This window comes from Otolemur garnettii, unplaced genomic scaffold, assembly GCF_000181295.1.
Source record: "Otolemur garnettii isolate 467f Iridium unplaced genomic scaffold, OtoGar3 scaffold00109, whole genome shotgun sequence".
NCBI classification, from domain to species: Eukaryota; Metazoa; Chordata; class Mammalia; order Primates; family Galagidae; genus Otolemur; species Otolemur garnettii.
This window is the reverse complement of record NW_003852504.1, coordinates 3,954,331-3,972,914: the sequence shown is the minus strand read 5'-3', so window position 1 is coordinate 3,972,914 and position 18,584 is coordinate 3,954,331. Positions and strand designations below refer to the sequence as shown.

The window sequence follows — 18,584 nt, the reverse complement described above, 5'->3', positions numbered from 1 at the left end:
AGCACTGGATACTATGGGCATAGTGGTTTCTCTTCAAATTCTGAGAGTAGTGTCAAGAATGAAAGCATTCCCAAGTTATGGTTACAAGGGCCCAGAAAAGAATATGCTCAGTGACCTTTTCTCTATACTTCTACTTGAAGGGAGAGAAAAATAAAACCAGGCCATTTTATAACTGGAAAATTACCTTGTCGTTCCAAAAGCTAATGTTTAAGATGGACAACAAACAAAACTGTTTTCAAGCATACAACTATGTATCAAAAGGCGACTTCTTAAGGAATACTTCAAGATAAGAATACTGTATCATAAATTAACAGCCAACCAAAAATGCAAAATAATTTTTAAAATAAAATTTTAAGCTTACTTCTGAAATTTTTCAATTAATTTCTTCACCATTTTGTCTGTGATGCCAGGGCAGGCAGCTTCGGCCACAGCAATACTTTTCTCGAGTTCTTCAATTGCCTGATTCCTGCTAGCATTATTTTCATCCTGCTGTTTAAGCTGAGGAAGATTAAGAGTTGTAACATTTCAAATATTATATACTCTTTAACATAGATATTCAATGCTAATGGACCTGTACTTACCTCAGCAAATGCAGGTGTGATTATCATTGACAAACAGCTCAGGGTTTGCACAAGATCTTGTTCCTTTGAACAAATAATGTAGATTATACACATGAAATTAAAATAGTCATGCTTTTCTTATTCTATAATAAATGTGAACTAATTTGAATCTTCCACTGCCCGAAGTCCCTAGTCCCTATGCTTTCTATCAGTAACCTTTATTCATCATCCAGAAGTCTTTTAACTTCCAGGATTATAATACATATCTATGATTTCCTGGGCTTATGTGTCTCTAGGTGAAATGCATTTAAAAAATACCAATGGCTCTTAAACAACTTTCATTAATTAGCTCAAAGCCAATAACAATGAAGAATACTGTGTACATAGTGAGACAGACAGGCATTTAGGCATGTTAAATCCTAACAACGTGGGGTCACGGTAATCTCACAACACAATTTTTTTTTTTTTTGAGACAGAGCCTCAAGCTGTCCCCCTGGGTAGAGTGCCGTGGCATTACAGCTCACAGCAACCTCCAACTCCTGGGCTCAAGCGAGTCTCCTGCCTCAGCCTCCCAAGTAGCTGGGACCACAGGCGCCCGCCACAACGCCCGGCTATTTTTTGGTTGCAGCCGTCATTGTTGTTTGGCGGGTCCGGGCTGGGGATTCGAACCCGCCACCTTAGGTGTACGTGGCTGGCGCCTTAGCCGGTTGAGCTATAGGTGCCGAGCCTCACAACACAATTTTTAAAAGTCGATCAAGAGGGAGTGATGGTCTCCATATACATACTGCGCCATTCTGTAGTTTCTTTGCATCAGGCTTCTTCCGCACAGTGGTAAAGCTCCATTCGGGATGAGTATTATTTTCCTTACTTGTGGATTCCCTAAGGAGGTTGCCAAAGACACTTCTATAAATTCTTAAATGATTCAGCTTGGTGGAAACACAGAATCAATGCAAGTGGACTTGGAAGAGGTAATTGCGCCAATGCTTAAAAACTCATTGTATAAAAAAACACTCGATCTCAGTTTCAGGTGAATACTACATTTTCAAAAGAATAGCCCTTGTTCCCAGTTTTAAGTGTCCTTCAGAATCCCACCGAGACTTTCTACCATATATACATCCTTGTCTCCCACCCCTCCCCAGACTGAATTAGGAGCTCCGGTAGCAGACTGTGATTGCTTTACAGTTCCTTGGGTAACTCACCGGCAGCTAGGGCTAACAACCATTAGAACAGGGTACAAGATATCCTGACTTTATCTTTTCAAAACTTGGACAATTTCCCATAAATGAGGGAGTGTGAAGAGTATTATCTAAAAAAATTTGGTGCTGCCTTTGTGCCAGTTTAGCTGTTCTAGGAGTAAATTCTGGTATAGCCTATATAGACTTTTCTGGACTAAATTAAGTTAGGGTCTTAGAGTTTGAATTGTTCATATAAATGCTGCTGTTAAAGACCATAACTTTTTTAAGGGGTAAAAATCATACATAAGCGAATATTTAAATGTGCCAGTCTGATCATGGTTTGGTATGTGGCCAAGACGTGGGAAAAGTGCGGAGGTCAGTTCTCTAGAGGGATTTTGCAGGCTGTCATCAAAGTATGAGAACACAGAGTTCCTTACTACTTTGGGCAAACTAATATAACACCTTTAATTGAATCGTATTCCAAAATTTTGTAATATACTCAAGTATCCACTAGGGGTTAGACTGAGACCATTTAAAACTAGAGCTTTTCACTTTCAAGAAAAACATGTTTCCAAATTCATTGTATTCCACAAACTGTGACTGAAAAAGACTTTCACAGTTTCTAAGGTGAAACCTCAGAATAGGGTTTATAATTTTTATGCCAGAACAAGCACACTGGATTATAGCTAAAAGATAGGCACTATTAAGACGGGCTCCCCACATAGAAATTAACAATTTGTACATACGAATCAGAGCCCTCGGAATCCGAATCATCATCACTGTGCCCTTCTGCCTTCCATCTTTTAAATCGATCTATCAGTTCAGTCAGATAAGAAGTTTTCTTTGAATTTTTCACGATGAATTTGTGTTTCAGAAGTTCTTTAGCTGTAGGACGCTAAAAAAAGCAGTAAAGAAAGATACATGACTATTTCTAGACTCTTTATGATTACAAGGGATGGTAAAATCATTAGTATAAAGCCAAAAAGCATAAAGGTATGTCTGTAGACATGAACACAACCAAAATGCTGTAGGAAAATGGCCAATCCTATTATTAAAGTGGCTCAAGGCAAACAAATTAAATGTACTACTTTGGGACCCCAATTTGTGAAATCCTAATGGTCAAAGGTGGCTTACCTACCAGCAAACTGATAGGCAGGAACTTCTCAAAAGCACAGAAACACAGAATTTAGAAAGTAAAGTAAAAATTTAAAACCATTTCAAAAAAATGCTTTAATGTACTTTAATTGCATTTACTGTAAATTGGAAAAAGCTGGTGAAAACTAGCAAGGGTGGCTCGGCACCTGTGGCTCAAGTGGCTAAGGCGCCAGCCACATACACCTAAGGTGGCGGGTTCAAATCCAGCCCGGGCCTGCCAAACCACAATGACAGCGGCAACCAAAAAAATAGCCAGGCGTTACGGTGGGTGCCTGTGGTCCCAGCTACTTGGGAGGCTGAGGCAGGAGACTTGCTTGAGCCCAGGAGTTGGAGGTTGCTGTGAGCTGTGATGCCATGGCACTCTACCCAGGGCGACAGTTTGAGGCTCTGTCTCAAAAAAAAAAAAAAAGAAACTAGGGAGGCTGTAATTTTGTTATTACTTGCACATATCTTATGAACCCCTAATTCTTTTTGTGTATACATTAATGCCTTATGGGGTACAATGTGCTGATTTCATACAGAATTAGGAATGCTTACATCATACTGGTTTATATATACCTCATCTTGTTTACTTATTATGTTAAGACATTTATTCTTTTTTTTTTTTCTAGAGACCCGAGTCTCAGTTTGTTGCCCTTGGTGGAGTGATGTGGTGTCACAGCTCACAGCAAACTCCAGCTCTTCGGCTTAGAGTGATTCTCTTGCCTCAGCCTCTCAAGTAGCTAGGACTATAGGTGCCTGCCACAGTACCCGGCTATTTTTTGTTGCAGTTTGGCTGGGGCCAGGTTCGAACCCCCCACTCTCGGTATATGGTGCCGGCGCCCTACTCACTGAGCCGCCACGTAATTTTGTTCTTATTTGCTCATATCTTATAATTCCTTTTCCATCATGCATCAATTCCCACTGCATCTAAATAAACACACCAGGTGCCCCTTTCATTTTATTAATATCCCAATGTTTATTATCAACTTAAAATAGTTATATAAAGTTTACAGGTCTTATATATTTCTAGTCTCTAGAAGTCATAGGTAGCTTTATTTTAAAAGTATAACAACTATAATCAGATTTGCCAAGTAAATGAGTAAAGCTCACTGGACTAGGAAAAAGTATACAACTTCATGCTGACATATCTAAACATTAAAAAAATAGTGTTAGGTGGGCAGTGCCTGTGGCTCAAAGGAATAGGGCACCAGCTCCATGTGCCGGAGGTGGTGGGCTCAAACCCAGCCCCGGCCAAAAACAGCAAAAAAGAATAATAACAATAAAATAAAATAAAAAGTAGTAACACTAAATAAAAATAGTTATACATAACTTTCATTAAAAATGAAAGCAGTTTAATAAAAGCCATTGTATTTATATGTATACTTTTATTACGATGTAATAGAAAATGAACTTTATTTCTCACTTGTCCTTCCCCTTGAAATACGAAGTGATAAACAGAATAAGGAAGAAGTTGGAGACCAAGCAAAAGATACAAGGAAAAGAGAAAAGGAACTGAGGTTCTGGTTAAAAATTGAACAGAGTTAGCAACACAGAGGGAAGAACCCGGATGCTGAATGCATCTTACCCTATTTTCACATGTACTGTATCCCCCCAGGGTAGGGAAAGCTACTTTATTATAAGTAGATCTAAGAATGGAAAGCAAATAGTAGTAATAGCAATATATACTCACAAATGATGGATCTTTGTTCAGGCAAGCATCGATGAACTCCTTAAAAGACTTAGTAAAGTCTCCAACAAGAGTTGGAGGGTTGTTTTTTGGAATAAGAAATAGAACTCGCATCGGATGCATATCAGAGTTAGGGGGCTCTCCCTTGGCCAGTTCAATTGCAGTTATTCCCAGTGACCAAATGTCAGCCTAAGGTAAGAGGAAAAAAAAAGAAAAAAAATAAATATATATCACCTTGAAGCTCCATTCCAATACACTGCCACAGAATAGCCTGTGGAATTTAATGGTCATACAGTGTTAAAGTCTCTAGAGAAATGTGGCATTAATAAGCCAGACAAAAATCCGTGCTCTCAAGGGGCTTACATTCTAGTAGAAGAGACAGATAAATAGATAACTAGATAATGTGATGTCAGATGGTGCTAAGTTCTGTGAAGAAAATCACAAAGCGAAGTAAGAGAATAATGAATGATGGGGTCAAGGGGGTTTCAGATTTACATAGGATGGCCAGGGAAAAATTCTCTGCATGGGTGATATTTCAGCAGACACTTGACTGGAAGGAAGGTTGTTCCAGACAGAAGGGCAATTGCAAAGGTGCTGATGCCAACATGTACTTGCCATGCGTGAGGGCCAATAATGAAGCCACCGTGCTGAAGCAGATAGAGTATAGAAGAAAGTGATGAGAGATGAGACCGGAGGGGCAGACCATGGCCAGATCACAGAGAGCCTTATATGTCACAGGAAGGATTAAGGATTTTATTCCAAGTAGGAAGGAAAGCCATTGAAGTAATAGCTTCTAAAATATTACCAGCATCAAGGGAATTTAGGATTAAGCAGCTAAATATGATATAATTCTAGCTCGAGAAACACTTGTAAAAGAAGGAAAAATAAGGCAGTTTGTTTTATGCTATCTACAATTTACTAATAAAAACAAAATAGTTTGTACAGGCGATACTTTACTTTTGAGTCATAAGCTGATTGTTGAATAACTTCAGGAGCCATCCAAAATGGAGTTCCCACAAAGGTATTTCTTTTAATTTGTGTATCTGTCAGCTGGCCAGCAACTCCGAAGTCAGCAAGTTTAACATCTCCTTGTTCAGAGAGCAAGACATTGGCAGCTAAGAGGAAAAAGGAAAAAAAACCTCAGCTTCCTCAGAATGCACCTATTTTTCTCAGGTTCATATTAGACTTTTGTATACCTTTTATGTCTCGGTGAATTTTCTTCTCTGAATGCAAATAGTCCAGACCTTTCAAAATCTCCTTTAGCATGGTAGCAATCTGGAACTCATCAAATGGACCAGCTCGAAGCTTAAGGGGCAAAACACACACACACACACACACACATACACATGTACATAAGCTTGGAAACATAATATTTAAAATTGTTATCTTTGAAATAAGGGAATCACTTAAGATACATGAAGCAGTTCTGTTTATTAAGCCAATATTTAAACAAATAAGGAAAAATTTAAATGTGAGGAAAGAACAAAGAAAGGTAAGTCAAAGGACTGAACAGGTCTTTAAATGATTCTCACATTTAACATTCAAAGATAATACAAGTGCTTTTACCCATATCCTAGGGCCCAAATTCTGAGGTTCCTCAATATTTACAAAGATTTGGCAAATATGAGTGAATGACAGAACAAGCTATCTTTTTTTTCCAAACAGAATAAAGAAATAAATCAGCTATCTAAGTCTGCACATTTGCTGTTAAAAAATTATTACATATTGACACTAAACTGATTTTTAGATGAGATAACCCATAAGATTCCCATAGCAACTATTTAATCAGATTCATCACATTTATGTGTTTCAATAATATTGTGAAGAGTAGACCCTTTTTGAGATTCAAATTATAAATGTAGCCAGGGACATAATAATTAAACTATTCAGACTTTCATTATAATTTTTTTTTTGAATCATGGAGGGATGTTTTTCAAATAAATGTAACACATTTTCCTTTCTTTCCCCATCCCTGTACCAAAGCCAGTAGTTCCAACTGAAATACAAGGAAAGCAATGATTAAGTTTCAGGAGAACTTGTAATGGAATATCTGAAAATTTCCCTTTAAAATAAATGGTTATTTAAAAATTCTGGTACCTCATAAAGCACAAACAGTGGACTGTACAATATTATTACAGGAAAGGGTGGGAATCTCGAGTCAGAGCCGAGGTAGAGTTCTGTTTGCCGTAAGGAGGGAAGAAGTGGTAAAAATCAAACATTGCCCACTCTGCCTCACCCTGGGAGGGATCCACAGCTCTTTGGCACCTTGTATATTTCATCTTTCATGAATGCCATATTTATGCTGAATAAAGGGCACTTTCATGTTGAAATTTAGCAACTTTAAATAGAACCCATACTTCGGTCTCACCATTTAATATTAACTGGGGCCTGGGTATATAGTATACTCCAGGGATGTTTGTAATTCAATAGGTCCCTTTCCTAGGTAACATTATCTATTTACTTTTAAATCTATCAACTTCCACCCCAAATGTTTCTATTTAAACAGTAGTGATTAAAGTAGTTTCTAACGTTTTTTAGAAAAGGTTAAAATGGCATATTATCTTATTGATGGCTAGCAACAAACTGCTGAGGTACTACCAACTAGCTGAAGGACAAATGTCATACTGCTTAAGTTTAGTATTTAGAATCACCTGATCATAAAATGTTGGCAGGGCCAGAGGAGGGCCCTTGGTTAATTACGAAATAGGACAAAGGCCATAAAGGGGTACTAGCTATCATTCTGAAGGACATTTAAACACAGCATGAATAAGCCACTATAGCACCTAATATGGAATTTAAAACAAACACAGTATATGTCAGTAAAAACAAGAAAAAAGGAGTCCTAAAGATCCACGAGCTTATCTGCTGTGTTTGAGATTAGTTTAAAATTCAATAAAAGTAAAATCTCCAGGCTCGGCGCCTGTAGCTCAAATGGCTAAAGCGCCAGCCACATACACCAGAGCTAGCGGTTGGAATCCAGCCCAGGCCTGCCAAATAATGACAGCTACAACCCCAAAATGGCCGGGTGTTGTGGTGGGCGTCTGAGGTCCCAGCTACTTGGGAGGCTGAGGCAAGAGAATCATTTGGCCCAGGAGTTTGAGGTTGCAGGGAGCTGTGATGCCATGGTATGCTACCCAGGGTGACAGTTTTGAGGCTCTGTCTCAAAAAAAAAAAAAAAAAAAAAAAAAGGTAAAATCTCCATTAAGTGGGTATTGGAGGGGGATGGGAAGAAAGACTCTGGGGCAAGGAAATGGGCATGAAATAGTGGTATGGGTGAGTTTTTCTGATTTATTATAACACAGAACACTCTCCCCAACCTTGTGGTTAGAGTGTTTCCTTAGACATGTTGATAATAATTAGAGATGGAGAGCGAAGGGAGTTGGAAAGGGAAAGAAGGTAGAGTAGATGGAACAGAGGTTGTTTTTCTATTTCCAGTACAACCTTGGAGAGATAATGCCAGGATGTTTGTTTACCATCCTGGAGTGCATAATGGAACTTCTCTCCAATGACTGGAGATGTTGCCATCTCTCTAATAGGTGACACCTCTGCCCCAGGGCAGTCAGTATATTGCATCTGATACCAAATGAGGATATGTAAGAGAGAGAAAATTGCTCTTTCAGAAACTGTGCAATTGTGGGCCCATGAATCCTCCCCTACGCTCCTTTGACTTATAGGAAGTTGTCTATAGTATACTATGATAATTATGCCTGCTCTTTTGGCTAGCATATTGTTCCCACTTTATTTTCTTAGTGTTCGTTTTTTATTCTAGTCACCTTATTATATGTGTTTTTGTTGTAAACCACTGCAATTCTTTTTGGAAAGGAGAAGGATATAATACATTCAATGAAGTAGTGTACAATGTACTCCCAATCTGCTCACACACAACTAATTGCTTTTTCAAGAGTGGGAGAGACTCTTGAGGTACACAGTATATAATGCTGAAATAACTGACATGTCATAATCTTATGTTATTTCACAAGTCAGGCACCAGGTACCACTTCAAAGTGAGAAACACTGTATGCATAATATCCCTCTTGTGTCCCCTTGTCCCTGGTAGCAGAGCCCTTCTGTACACTTAATCCTCTCTTAGATTACCCAAATGAAAGTATTCATCTATACAGGAGTACACATGGAAAAGGAATCGCACATTTTCCATTTTTTCATTAATTCTTCTTCCTATAAAATCCAGTTAAATGAGGTTTATAATTAAATCACAATATTATGAACTTCCAGAGCTAGAAAAACAAAACTAGAGATTACTAATCTTATTTCTTCATTTTACGTTTGAGGAAATTAAAGCACAAAGAGATTAAATGGCTTGGTTGATACTGATACACGTATTAGCCAGGCAATCAGTGGTAGCACTGGGAATAAGACAGTTTTTTTATTCTTAGCCAATACTGCACTGAAAACATTTTTGATTTGTTGACTTGATACAAATTGTTATTTGTTTTATTAAGAACAGATTAGAATGGCAGGGTGAGATTAAAATCTCACAATCATGTCACTTGGAGATTTCACAGAACTGATCAAACTGCTACTACCAGAGGATACAGACTGGGGATTTTAGTTGCGGTTAGGTCAGTGAGGAACATTGCTATCATGGTCCTGATGAACAGAATGAACTAGTTTTGCCAATGCCTACAACACAGCAAAGAGACGTGAGCACCTTGGGGGACCAGAAAAAGTAACCGATCAATTTGGAAAGGGCTCTTAATAGTCAAAAGAACAGAACAATTAAGATGTTTCTTGTGGAGCTAATGAACAAACTATTGTATAACAAGACTCTCTGACAAGACAAATAAAAATGAGATTATTTACTTTCAAGGGCAAAATGAAGCCTGACTGCACATACATGAAGGATTATTATATAAAGAAACACCAGAGGTGGCCTCTCACCACAGAGGAGAAAGAAAAAATATACTCAAGCTTTAGGATTCAAGAATTAAATTAGACACAAGGAAGGATTACCAAATTTAGCAACTGATTAAATTGACATAAATTCCTAGAAATAGAGAGGTTGTCTATCAAGTTTAATTATGGTTTCTTTAGACTGGCTTAAGTATGGTTCTGCCGAAAGGAAAGAAAATCTCTTATGGCCATTTCTGTTCATAGTATTAGGTGAAACTCAGTTGGCAGTCAGAGTTAAAGCCTTCTAAAAATATTTAATGACTTTTAGTTAGGAAAACTCAGTGTTCCACTTAAAGATATAATTAAAATATTATTCAGTAATTATCTAAAACACTCTGTCCTTACAAATAGCATACTCTATAATTTCAAAGTCAGAAGCATGCAAATAAAAGACATACCACATTAAAGAAATAACTCAACTTCTTTGTTTTATAGGACATCCAAGTCCAGGGATTTTATCTGATTGTCTGGTTCACAGCCATAGATTTAGTTATGAGTAAAACCAGTGCTATCACCTCAAACTCCCATAGGCCAGCCCAGTGGTATTCTATTGCACAAAGTTTCTGCTCATAATGCATATTAAATTTTAATATAATGGAATATTAATAAAGGTTTTAAAAGAGAGAAATAAGAACAACAATGATAGGATGACACTAACTTGGGGAAAGCAAGTGTTTCTCAAAGACATCCTGTGTATAAACACACTTGATCTTAGCCAAAAGGCCAAGAAGCAATGCCGTGTATAAACACATATTCACTGAATGGAATTTTCCAATACATTGCAGGATTTTGGCATTCTGATATCCCTGCCCATTAAAATGGCAGTAGCACTTCAAGTCATTGTGAAAACCAGAAACACCGTCACATTTCGAAATGACCTACAGAAGTGTAGGTGTTCTCTGGAGAACTGGATCTGCAGGCCTACTTGGTCAGACCACTAGAACCACTATCTCAGTCAGTTTGGGCTGTTGATAACAGAATATCACAACAAATATATTTCTCACAGTTCTGGAGGCTGGGAAGGAAGTCCAACATCAAGATGCCAGCAGGTGTCTGGTTTCCAGATGGCCTTCTTCTCATTGTAGCTTCACGTGGTAGAAAGAGAACTAGAGAGCTCTATGCGGTCTCTTTGTCAAGGGCACTGATCTCACTCATGAGGGTGCCACCTTCATCATCTAATGACTTCCCAGTGGCCTCACACCTTCCAGTACCAACACACTGGGGGTAGAATCTTAACATATGAACTTAGGGAGGACACACTCTGTCCATAATAACCACTTTCAGTGACAATTACCTATATTACATATTTTTTTTTCTTAAATCTAAGAGCATTCAGTATTTCCAGAGATAAGCTTACAAAGTCAAACTCAAAACTGACAGCAGTTGACATACACCTACTTCTAACCTGAGGGACTTTATTTTATTAAGCTCTTTGCATTTCTTATATACTCTTAAAATATCAGCACCATGTTTAAACCTACAATATATCTGGCACCTACATAAGGTCCTGAAGAGTTAATATGAACATATTAACCAAAGAAACCAATTAGCTTGCCCAAAAGACATTGTTTACATCAATTAAAAGAATGGAAAGTTTAGGTACGGATGAAGGTGTGTACATAGGTACAGCTGTGTAATTTCTTATAATACTTACAAGATCCAGTGCAGAACCACCACCCAGGTATTCCATTATTATCCATAACTTAGAACCCTGTAAAGTCATGAAACAACATAATAATTACAAAATAACATACTAGCAAAAATGTTAAAACAATATATACTCGTGGACAGATTCTAAAATATGTTTAAAAGTGGTTATTTGGAAATTGGAATATATTTTTATCCATAGAGTATTACAAATAAAAGTAAAGTTCTCAGCTCAGACTCTTTCTCCAAACTTATTTTGCCTATGATATAGCTAAAAAAAAATTAAGGTATTATTTTCTATTACCGAACTATTAGTAATTTTTATAAATCTCAGAAAAATAAATCACAGCACTGAATTATTAACTTGAATGATAATACTGAAAGGAAAAGACAGCTGCATTAAAGAATGAGGAGCTAAGTGGAGACTGGTAGAAATTTCGAGTGTTTCACATGTGATTCAGAGTTTAAGGACACTGGATATTTTGCTGTATTCTAGTTGTTGGCTTTCATTGGTTTTAATGTAACTTCCCAAGATTTATCAACCAGGATTAATGGATATTTATTTTTGGTACATGCATAGACCCTAAAAAGAATATTGTTTATTTTTTCTCTGATGCAATTAGATAAGAAAAAGGGAGTCTGTAGCTTAAAAAGCATATGATTGTTCTAGGATGAATTAACTCCATTATGAACTGAAGAGGAAATGGGGTTCATGGGGAGACATATATGTATATGAATTCTAAAACAGGTGGATACCCACACACACCAGTTTTATCAGTTAAACATTGAAATAAATCATTAAACCTTTCTTCATCTATAGCTTAAAACACTAGAGATACCTCTCTTCATACCATTTCATGAGTGATATTCTCTAGATTTTTGTGGGACCTTGGAGCTAGGACTAGAAGTAGAATGTTTGGTTTGACTATACTGTCACTGGATTGTGTTCCAGAAGTCAATTTTTTTTTTTTTTTTAGACAGAGCCTCAAGCTGTCGCCCTGGGTAGAGTGCTGTGGCATCGCAGCTCACAGCAACCTCCAACTCCTGGGCTCAAGCAAGTCTCCGGCCTCTGCCTCCCAAGTAGCTGGGACTATAGGCGCCCACCACAATGCCCCGCTATTTTTTGGTTGCAGCCATCATTGTTGTTTGGCAGGCCCGGGCTGGATTTGAACGCACCAGCTCAGGTGTATGTGGCTGGCGACTTAGCTGCTTGAGCCACAGGCGCCGAGCCACCAGAAGTCAATTTTTAAGCAAGATGATTGGAATTTTGAAAGTAAAAACATTTTCCTATAAAAATATTATCTAGATACCTGGGGTACTCTTCCCAAAAGACAATTTCACACAATTGTATTCCTAGTATAGCATGAGGAGTACCAGAGAAACTCACTACTATTTATGCTGTAACAATTTTTCTAGGAAAAAAATATATTCAGTGTTGTGCTTCAACTTGGGATGCCAGAAACACATTTGTCACCTATACAGCTCCAGCTGTGGCATGAAGATTCTCTAGCTACTGCCGGTAGCCCTCAAACTCTAAAATCCCTGGGAGGTAGTCGGGAGTTCAATTTAAAATTTCCAAGCATCTCCATGGGGCCGGGACTTTATCAAGGCAGAGAATGGACTCCAGTGACAGAACAAGGAGTGCCTAGAGGATGGGGGAGGGTCGAAGAATCAGAGTTGAATTGACATTACAGTGTGAGGAATGGGACATGGCCTAGGGTTAGGAGCCAGGGAGGGAGGGTTCAGTGAATTAAGACACTAGGATTCTCCCTTCTTGATGCTGACACTATGTATAATGTATAGGAGAAAGAGAAATGGTGTTCCCCTAAATTGTCTCCCTCCTCTGCTAATCTTGTCATCTACTCTGTCCTGTTGTAGCTTGAACTGAGGAAAGAAAGCTCAAAGTCTGTTAGCAATAATGTCTACAGCAGGAGAGAAAGGAAGTCAGTCCCTTATCATAATGGCCAGGGAAGAGGAGTTTCAGCAGAGGTTCATGTAACTTGTATTTGTGTATAGAAAGAAATTAGGCATTTAGAACCTGGGAATTATGACCTTGATTGTTTCTTTATACTTTTAAAAAGAGAAAACAAAAGGGGTTCTTATAATGGCATATAGCTTAAGAATTTTTTTTTCTTTTGCCACATTTGCTTCTAACATACTATACTCTACCATATGAATTCAGAAAGCTTCCCATTCATCAGGCATTTAAAAGAAAAAGATCTTATAAAACATGTTTATCTGTTTTACAGTTCTGCATGAATGAAAGCACCTGTTTTCCAAGTTAAAAACATTGTATGCCTTTTTGTTTGTACCAATTCAAAATGGAAACTTGCCAACTATCTGTCACTAAGAAGTATTTATAGAAAGCTTGAAATGGAACTTTACAAAGTAATATATATTGTTGAGTTATTAAAGTTATAACCAAGTAATTTCTAGATCTGAAAATAAGGCTTCCTACCAGCAAGCAAGCTGTCCAGCAGAACTAGAACTCTTCTGAGACAGGAAGAGGACCAAAGCTACACAATAACTTTTCTAGCTACCTCTTTTTGACTGCCACTTCTAGAGACAAGCCTCATTGAGGGAAGACCACAGATAAGAACATTCAGAAAGTTTCTAGGCAGGCATGGGTCTGAAGGAAAGCCTACATGGGCACTGGTGAAAAGGGTAAGCTCATGTGGCTCCTCCTTGCTCAAGGAAGCTTAACCCACAGAGGATCATCTGACTGATTCCTTGTCCACAGTAGGTCTCAATGGTTTAATCAAATCCCCAGTCAAAGAAAAGCCAACCAAAAACCTTGACCCCATGCTCCCATTATTTTGGGAAATGACAAAATACTTTTGATATCTGGCAATAGAATTGGAGAGTACAAATAAGTGTGATTGGTTTGTCTTTAAAATAATTTAAAAGGCTATGATGGTATCTACCTACTGCTTTACAATTCTTAAAGAGCCAAGTGACTGTAAACCATAACCATAAACCTAGCACATCTCCACTTCTTCACTTATAAAAAGATCCACAGGTGGCGCCTGAGGCTCAGTGGGTAGGGCGCCGGCCACATACGCAGAGGGTAGTGGGTTTGAACACGGCCCAGGCCAGCTAAACAAACAAACAAACAGAACAGTGACAATTGCAATTAAAAAAAATAGCTGGGCATTGTGGCGGGCGCCTGTAGTCCCAGCTACTTGGGCAGCTCAAGCAAGAGAATCGCTTATGCCCAAGAGTTTGAGGTTGCTGTGAGCTGTGACGTCACAGCACTCTACCAAGGGTGACATAACGAGACTGTCTCACACACACACACAAAACCCCCAAAACAAACAAACAAAAAGTGCTTTAGGTGAGATGCCAACTCACAACCTCGGTATCATTCCGCTTGCCAGTTAGCACATGGTACTAATAGGACAGTGCAAAAAACAATGTGCTCCAAGTGAGACTTGCACTCACAACCTCACTATCACTCCATTTCCAGCGTCATATTAGTACCACATGCTAACCGATCGTGCCACTGGAGCTCCGGTTACCCCCTTACTCAGCAGAATACTTCAGTTGTTCATAGCCAGTGACCTCACTGGACAGCTCCGCCTTGTGTTCCATATGCAAATAAAAATTTAAAAAAAATTGCCAGGGCATTGTGGTGGGCGCCTGTAGTCCCAGCTACTTGGGCAGCTGAGGCAAGAGAATCACTTAAGCCCAAGAGTTGGAGGTTGCTATGAGCTATGACGCTAGGGCACTCTACCGAGGGCAACCTAGTAAGACCCTGTCTTAAAAAAAACAAACAAACCAAAAAACCGTGCTCCAGGTGAGGCTCGAACTCACAACCTCGGCATTTCTAATACTGTCATATAAGTACCATGCGCTAACCGATTGCACCACTGGAGCTTCAGTTACCCCCTTACTCAGCAGAATACTTCAGGTGTTCATAGCCAATGACCTCACTGGTCAGCTCTCCTTGTGTTCCATATGCAAATAAAAATTAAAATAAAAAAAATAGCCGGCCGTTGTGGCGCGCGCCTGTAGTCCCAGCTACTTGGGAGGCTGAGGCAAGAGAATCATTTAAGCCCAAGAGTCTAAGGTTGCTGTGATTGGTGACACCTTGGCACTCTACTGAAGCAACGTAGTGAGACTCTATCTCAAAACAAAACAAAACAAAACATTGTGCTCCAGGTAAGACTCAAATTCACATTCTCAGTATCACTCCATTCCCAGTGTCATATTAGTACCATGTGCTAACAGATTGCACCGCTGGAGCTCCAATCACATTCTTGCTCAGCAGAGTATTTCAGTTGTTCATAGCCACTGGACAGCTCCGCCTTGTGTTCCATATGCATATAAAAATTAAAGAAAAAATAGCGGGGGAGTTGTGGCAGGCACCTGTAGTCCCAGCTACTTGGGTAGCTGAGGCAAGAGAATCGCTTAAGCCCAGGAGTTGGAGGTTGCTATGAGCTATGACGCCAGAGCACTCAACCGAGGGCAACTTAGTAAGACTCTGTCTCAAAACAAAAACAAAAAAACCCAAAACACTGTGCTCCAGGTGAGGCTCGAACTCACAACCTCGGCATTTCTAATACTGTCATATAAGTACCATGCGCTAACCGATTGCGCCACTGGAGCTTCGGTTACCCCCTTACGCAGCAGAATACTTCAGGTGTTCATAGCCAATGACCTCACTGGTCAGCTCTCCGTGTGTTCCATATGCAAATAAAAATTAAAATAAAAAAAAATAGCCCGCCGTTGTGGCGCGTGCCTGTAGTCCCAGCTACTTGGGAGGCTGAGGCAAGAGAATCACTTAAGTCCAAGAGTTGGAGGTTGCTGTGAGCGGTGTGTGAGCCACGGCACTCTGCCCTGGGCGACATAGTGAGACTCTATTTCAAAATAAATAAATAAATTAAATTAAAAGAGCCACGTCCTTGAACGGTGGTCTGAAGGAGTTAAGTTTAACGTCATGCATCAACATAGATGGTCAGTCAGGATTAGGAAACTGTCCCCAGATTCGGAATACCTGAAGAGTAACTGCTCTAAGAGTTGTAGTTGTTACTGGAAAGAAGTTGGGTCCTAGCGGTAACAAAGTACTGGTGTCAGGAGTATCCACTCTGGCATCCTATGAGGGCTCTCAACCGCAACTGTTTGCAGCTAAAGCAGACGCTTGGCCAAAGCGGAAAAAGAAATACTCCACGGAATGTGGTTTCACGAAAAATATCTGAAATACCCATTATATGTTATTTGTATTTGACAGAGCATTATTTATACAATATACATGTTGGATTAAGTGAGCTAGTCTATTAACCCAACAGCTGATGAAAATATGAGTAACATAAAGTAGCATGTGTGTGTGTATAACTGAAAGAAGCCAGTCACAAAAGGAAAGGACACGTAATGTGTGGTTCCATGTATATGAGGTACCCAGAGTTGTCAAATTCATAGAGACAAAAGGTAGAATGGTAGTTGCCAATGACTGTAGGGGAAGAGAAGTTATTATTCAATCGATATAAATGGGTAAAGGTGTTGTGGAAGCGGATGGTGGTGAGAGCTGCCCAACAACGTGGATGTACTTGATGCCACTCAACTGTACTGTTAAATTGGTAAATTTTATGTCATGTATATTTTACTACAGTTATAAAAACACAGCACATGAGATTCATAAAATTACAAGGGACAATAAGAGATCATCTGACCTATAATATGGTGACACTTTTTCTACCTCTGAGCCATTTTCTTCCAGTTTGGAATGCCTTGTTCATAGTCCACCTTCACATCCATCTTAAACTCTACTATCATCTTACGTAAGACCTAGCTCAAATGCTACTTCCTCAGTTTTAGAGTTACTGTACTTAATGGAACCAAAGGTTATATGAGGTAAGTTGTAAATATATATTTGGGACTGAGGAGAAAGGTTAGAATCAGAGACATGAATTTGCAAGTTGTCAGAATAAAGTGGATGAGATGGACCAAGGAAATGTGTAGAATGAGAAGAATACATATAATAGGCATTTAATAAATAAATGTCTGGTGAACTGATTCTAATATGCAGCTCCTTAGCACTGTGTTTTATTAAGTTTAAAGCTATTCCTTTCTTTCATTTCCTTCAAGTTTTACCAGAGAACCCCACAAAAACGTTAAAAGTGAAAGAATATTCCAGAGGCACTGAACAAACACGAGGTGTAAGCACACACACAGTTGCATTGAAAAATAATGAGAAGGTCTCAAAACTGTACAGACTATTCTGGAATATTTCATTTCATTCAATTCCTTTTTTAAAAAAAATAAATACTGCTGGTAGTGTGTGTGTGTGGGGGGGACAATATTTCCTTGACATAACATGGAAATCTAAAGGCAATTTTCAGCTGCAAATAAAGGCATGATTCAAATTCTATTCAATGCCAGAATGAGCTTTATTTTAAGATTTACATTGAACTAGAAAAATATTTAAAGATTATAAAAGATTCTTCCAATATTATGAGATCAGAAGGGAAGGGTTTGCTTATTTTAGCACTCTTCATAAAGACTAACTTTGTCTGTCAAGAAAATCTGCAGTGAACTAAAATTAAAGGAAAACACTGTGGTCATACTGTGTTTGTCTGGTTTTTACTCTTGGTTCTGAAAATGAAGTTATACAGTGAGCTCAGTCAAAATGAATATCTAGTACGTTTTCTGCATGGCTCAAGGAAATCACTACAACTGCATACAGTTTCAAAGAGCAGATAATTTTCTCTCAAATGTAATAACTTTTTCCTCTAGCTTATAGTGAGGTCCTGGTCCATGTATGATCTGTGTGAGAACAACCTGAGAAAAACCCATACCCTAACTTTGCTCGGTTAACGAGATTTACAGAATATCCCCATGTCACCTGAAATGGAAGTGTAGATCATAATAAGTACGTAGGTTGATTGAGAAAGCAGTTCCTTGATGGTACTAAGAGGATGTGGCCTTGAATTAAGTTGACTACTTTAAACAGAACCTTGTTATAGTTGATGTGATTTTAGTTTAAGAAAAAAATGCAAGCCCAGGAAGTCATACTATGTTTTAATTTAAATAAAAAAAATAATTGAGTTGGCCAATTTAAAAAAGTGATTTAAATAAATAGTATGAAAAGGTTATAAGATCATAGGACATTTTTCTTTTTCTGTGTATATATGCGGTATGTATGTCTCTCTAGTGGTATAAATATATATAAATAGTATCAGCTAGCTATACATTTCTATAATTTTATCATTAAGCAACATGTTCTATGTTCTTCAATGCTGTCTTTCATATCACAGGTTTTAATTAATAATGGGTGATAAAAATAATTCAGTTTAATCATTTAAGAAGACATCTTAGATAATGGTTTTATATTATTGATTGGTCTGAGTACATTGTATAATCGCAATTTATGACAAACAAAAATCAATTTCATTTATTTAAAAATTAAGTAATTACCAGGTGACTAGTACATGTATATATTGTGCTACTTAAAAAAGAAACCTGTGGGCT

General features: G+C 38.3%; 1 protein-coding gene and 2 non-coding genes across 5 annotated transcripts in view; all 3 read right to left on the bottom strand.

Annotated features, from left to right (window-relative positions):
- Nucleotides 1-18,584, bottom strand: part of STK26 (serine/threonine kinase 26) — a 63,398-nt gene that overhangs the window by 2,720 nt on the left and 42,094 nt on the right. For 2 of the 3 annotated variants that reach the window (XM_003796949.1, XM_003796950.1), the window contains 8 exons: nucleotides 11,125-11,181; nucleotides 5,756-5,864; nucleotides 5,517-5,674; nucleotides 4,563-4,748; nucleotides 2,482-2,630; nucleotides 1,346-1,439; nucleotides 582-644; nucleotides 362-498 (listed from right to left, as the gene is read on the bottom strand). In XM_003796949.1, the coding sequence (XP_003796997.1) occupies nucleotides 362-498; nucleotides 582-644; nucleotides 1,346-1,439; nucleotides 2,482-2,630; nucleotides 4,563-4,748; nucleotides 5,517-5,674; nucleotides 5,756-5,864; nucleotides 11,125-11,181 (953 nt within the window). The remainder of the gene's footprint in view (nucleotides 1-361; nucleotides 499-581; nucleotides 645-1,345; nucleotides 1,440-2,481; nucleotides 2,631-4,562; nucleotides 4,749-5,516; nucleotides 5,675-5,755; nucleotides 5,865-11,124; nucleotides 11,182-18,584) is intronic. The other variant, XM_012809643.1, reaches the window with a different exon arrangement.
- TRNAI-UAU lies at nucleotides 14,906-14,993 on the bottom strand. The gene is given in 2 exon segments: nucleotides 14,906-14,941; nucleotides 14,956-14,993. It is a non-coding gene; the product is annotated as a tRNA-Ile (tRNA).
- TRNAI-UAU lies at nucleotides 15,638-15,725 on the bottom strand. The gene is given in 2 exon segments: nucleotides 15,638-15,673; nucleotides 15,688-15,725. It is a non-coding gene; the product is annotated as a tRNA-Ile (tRNA).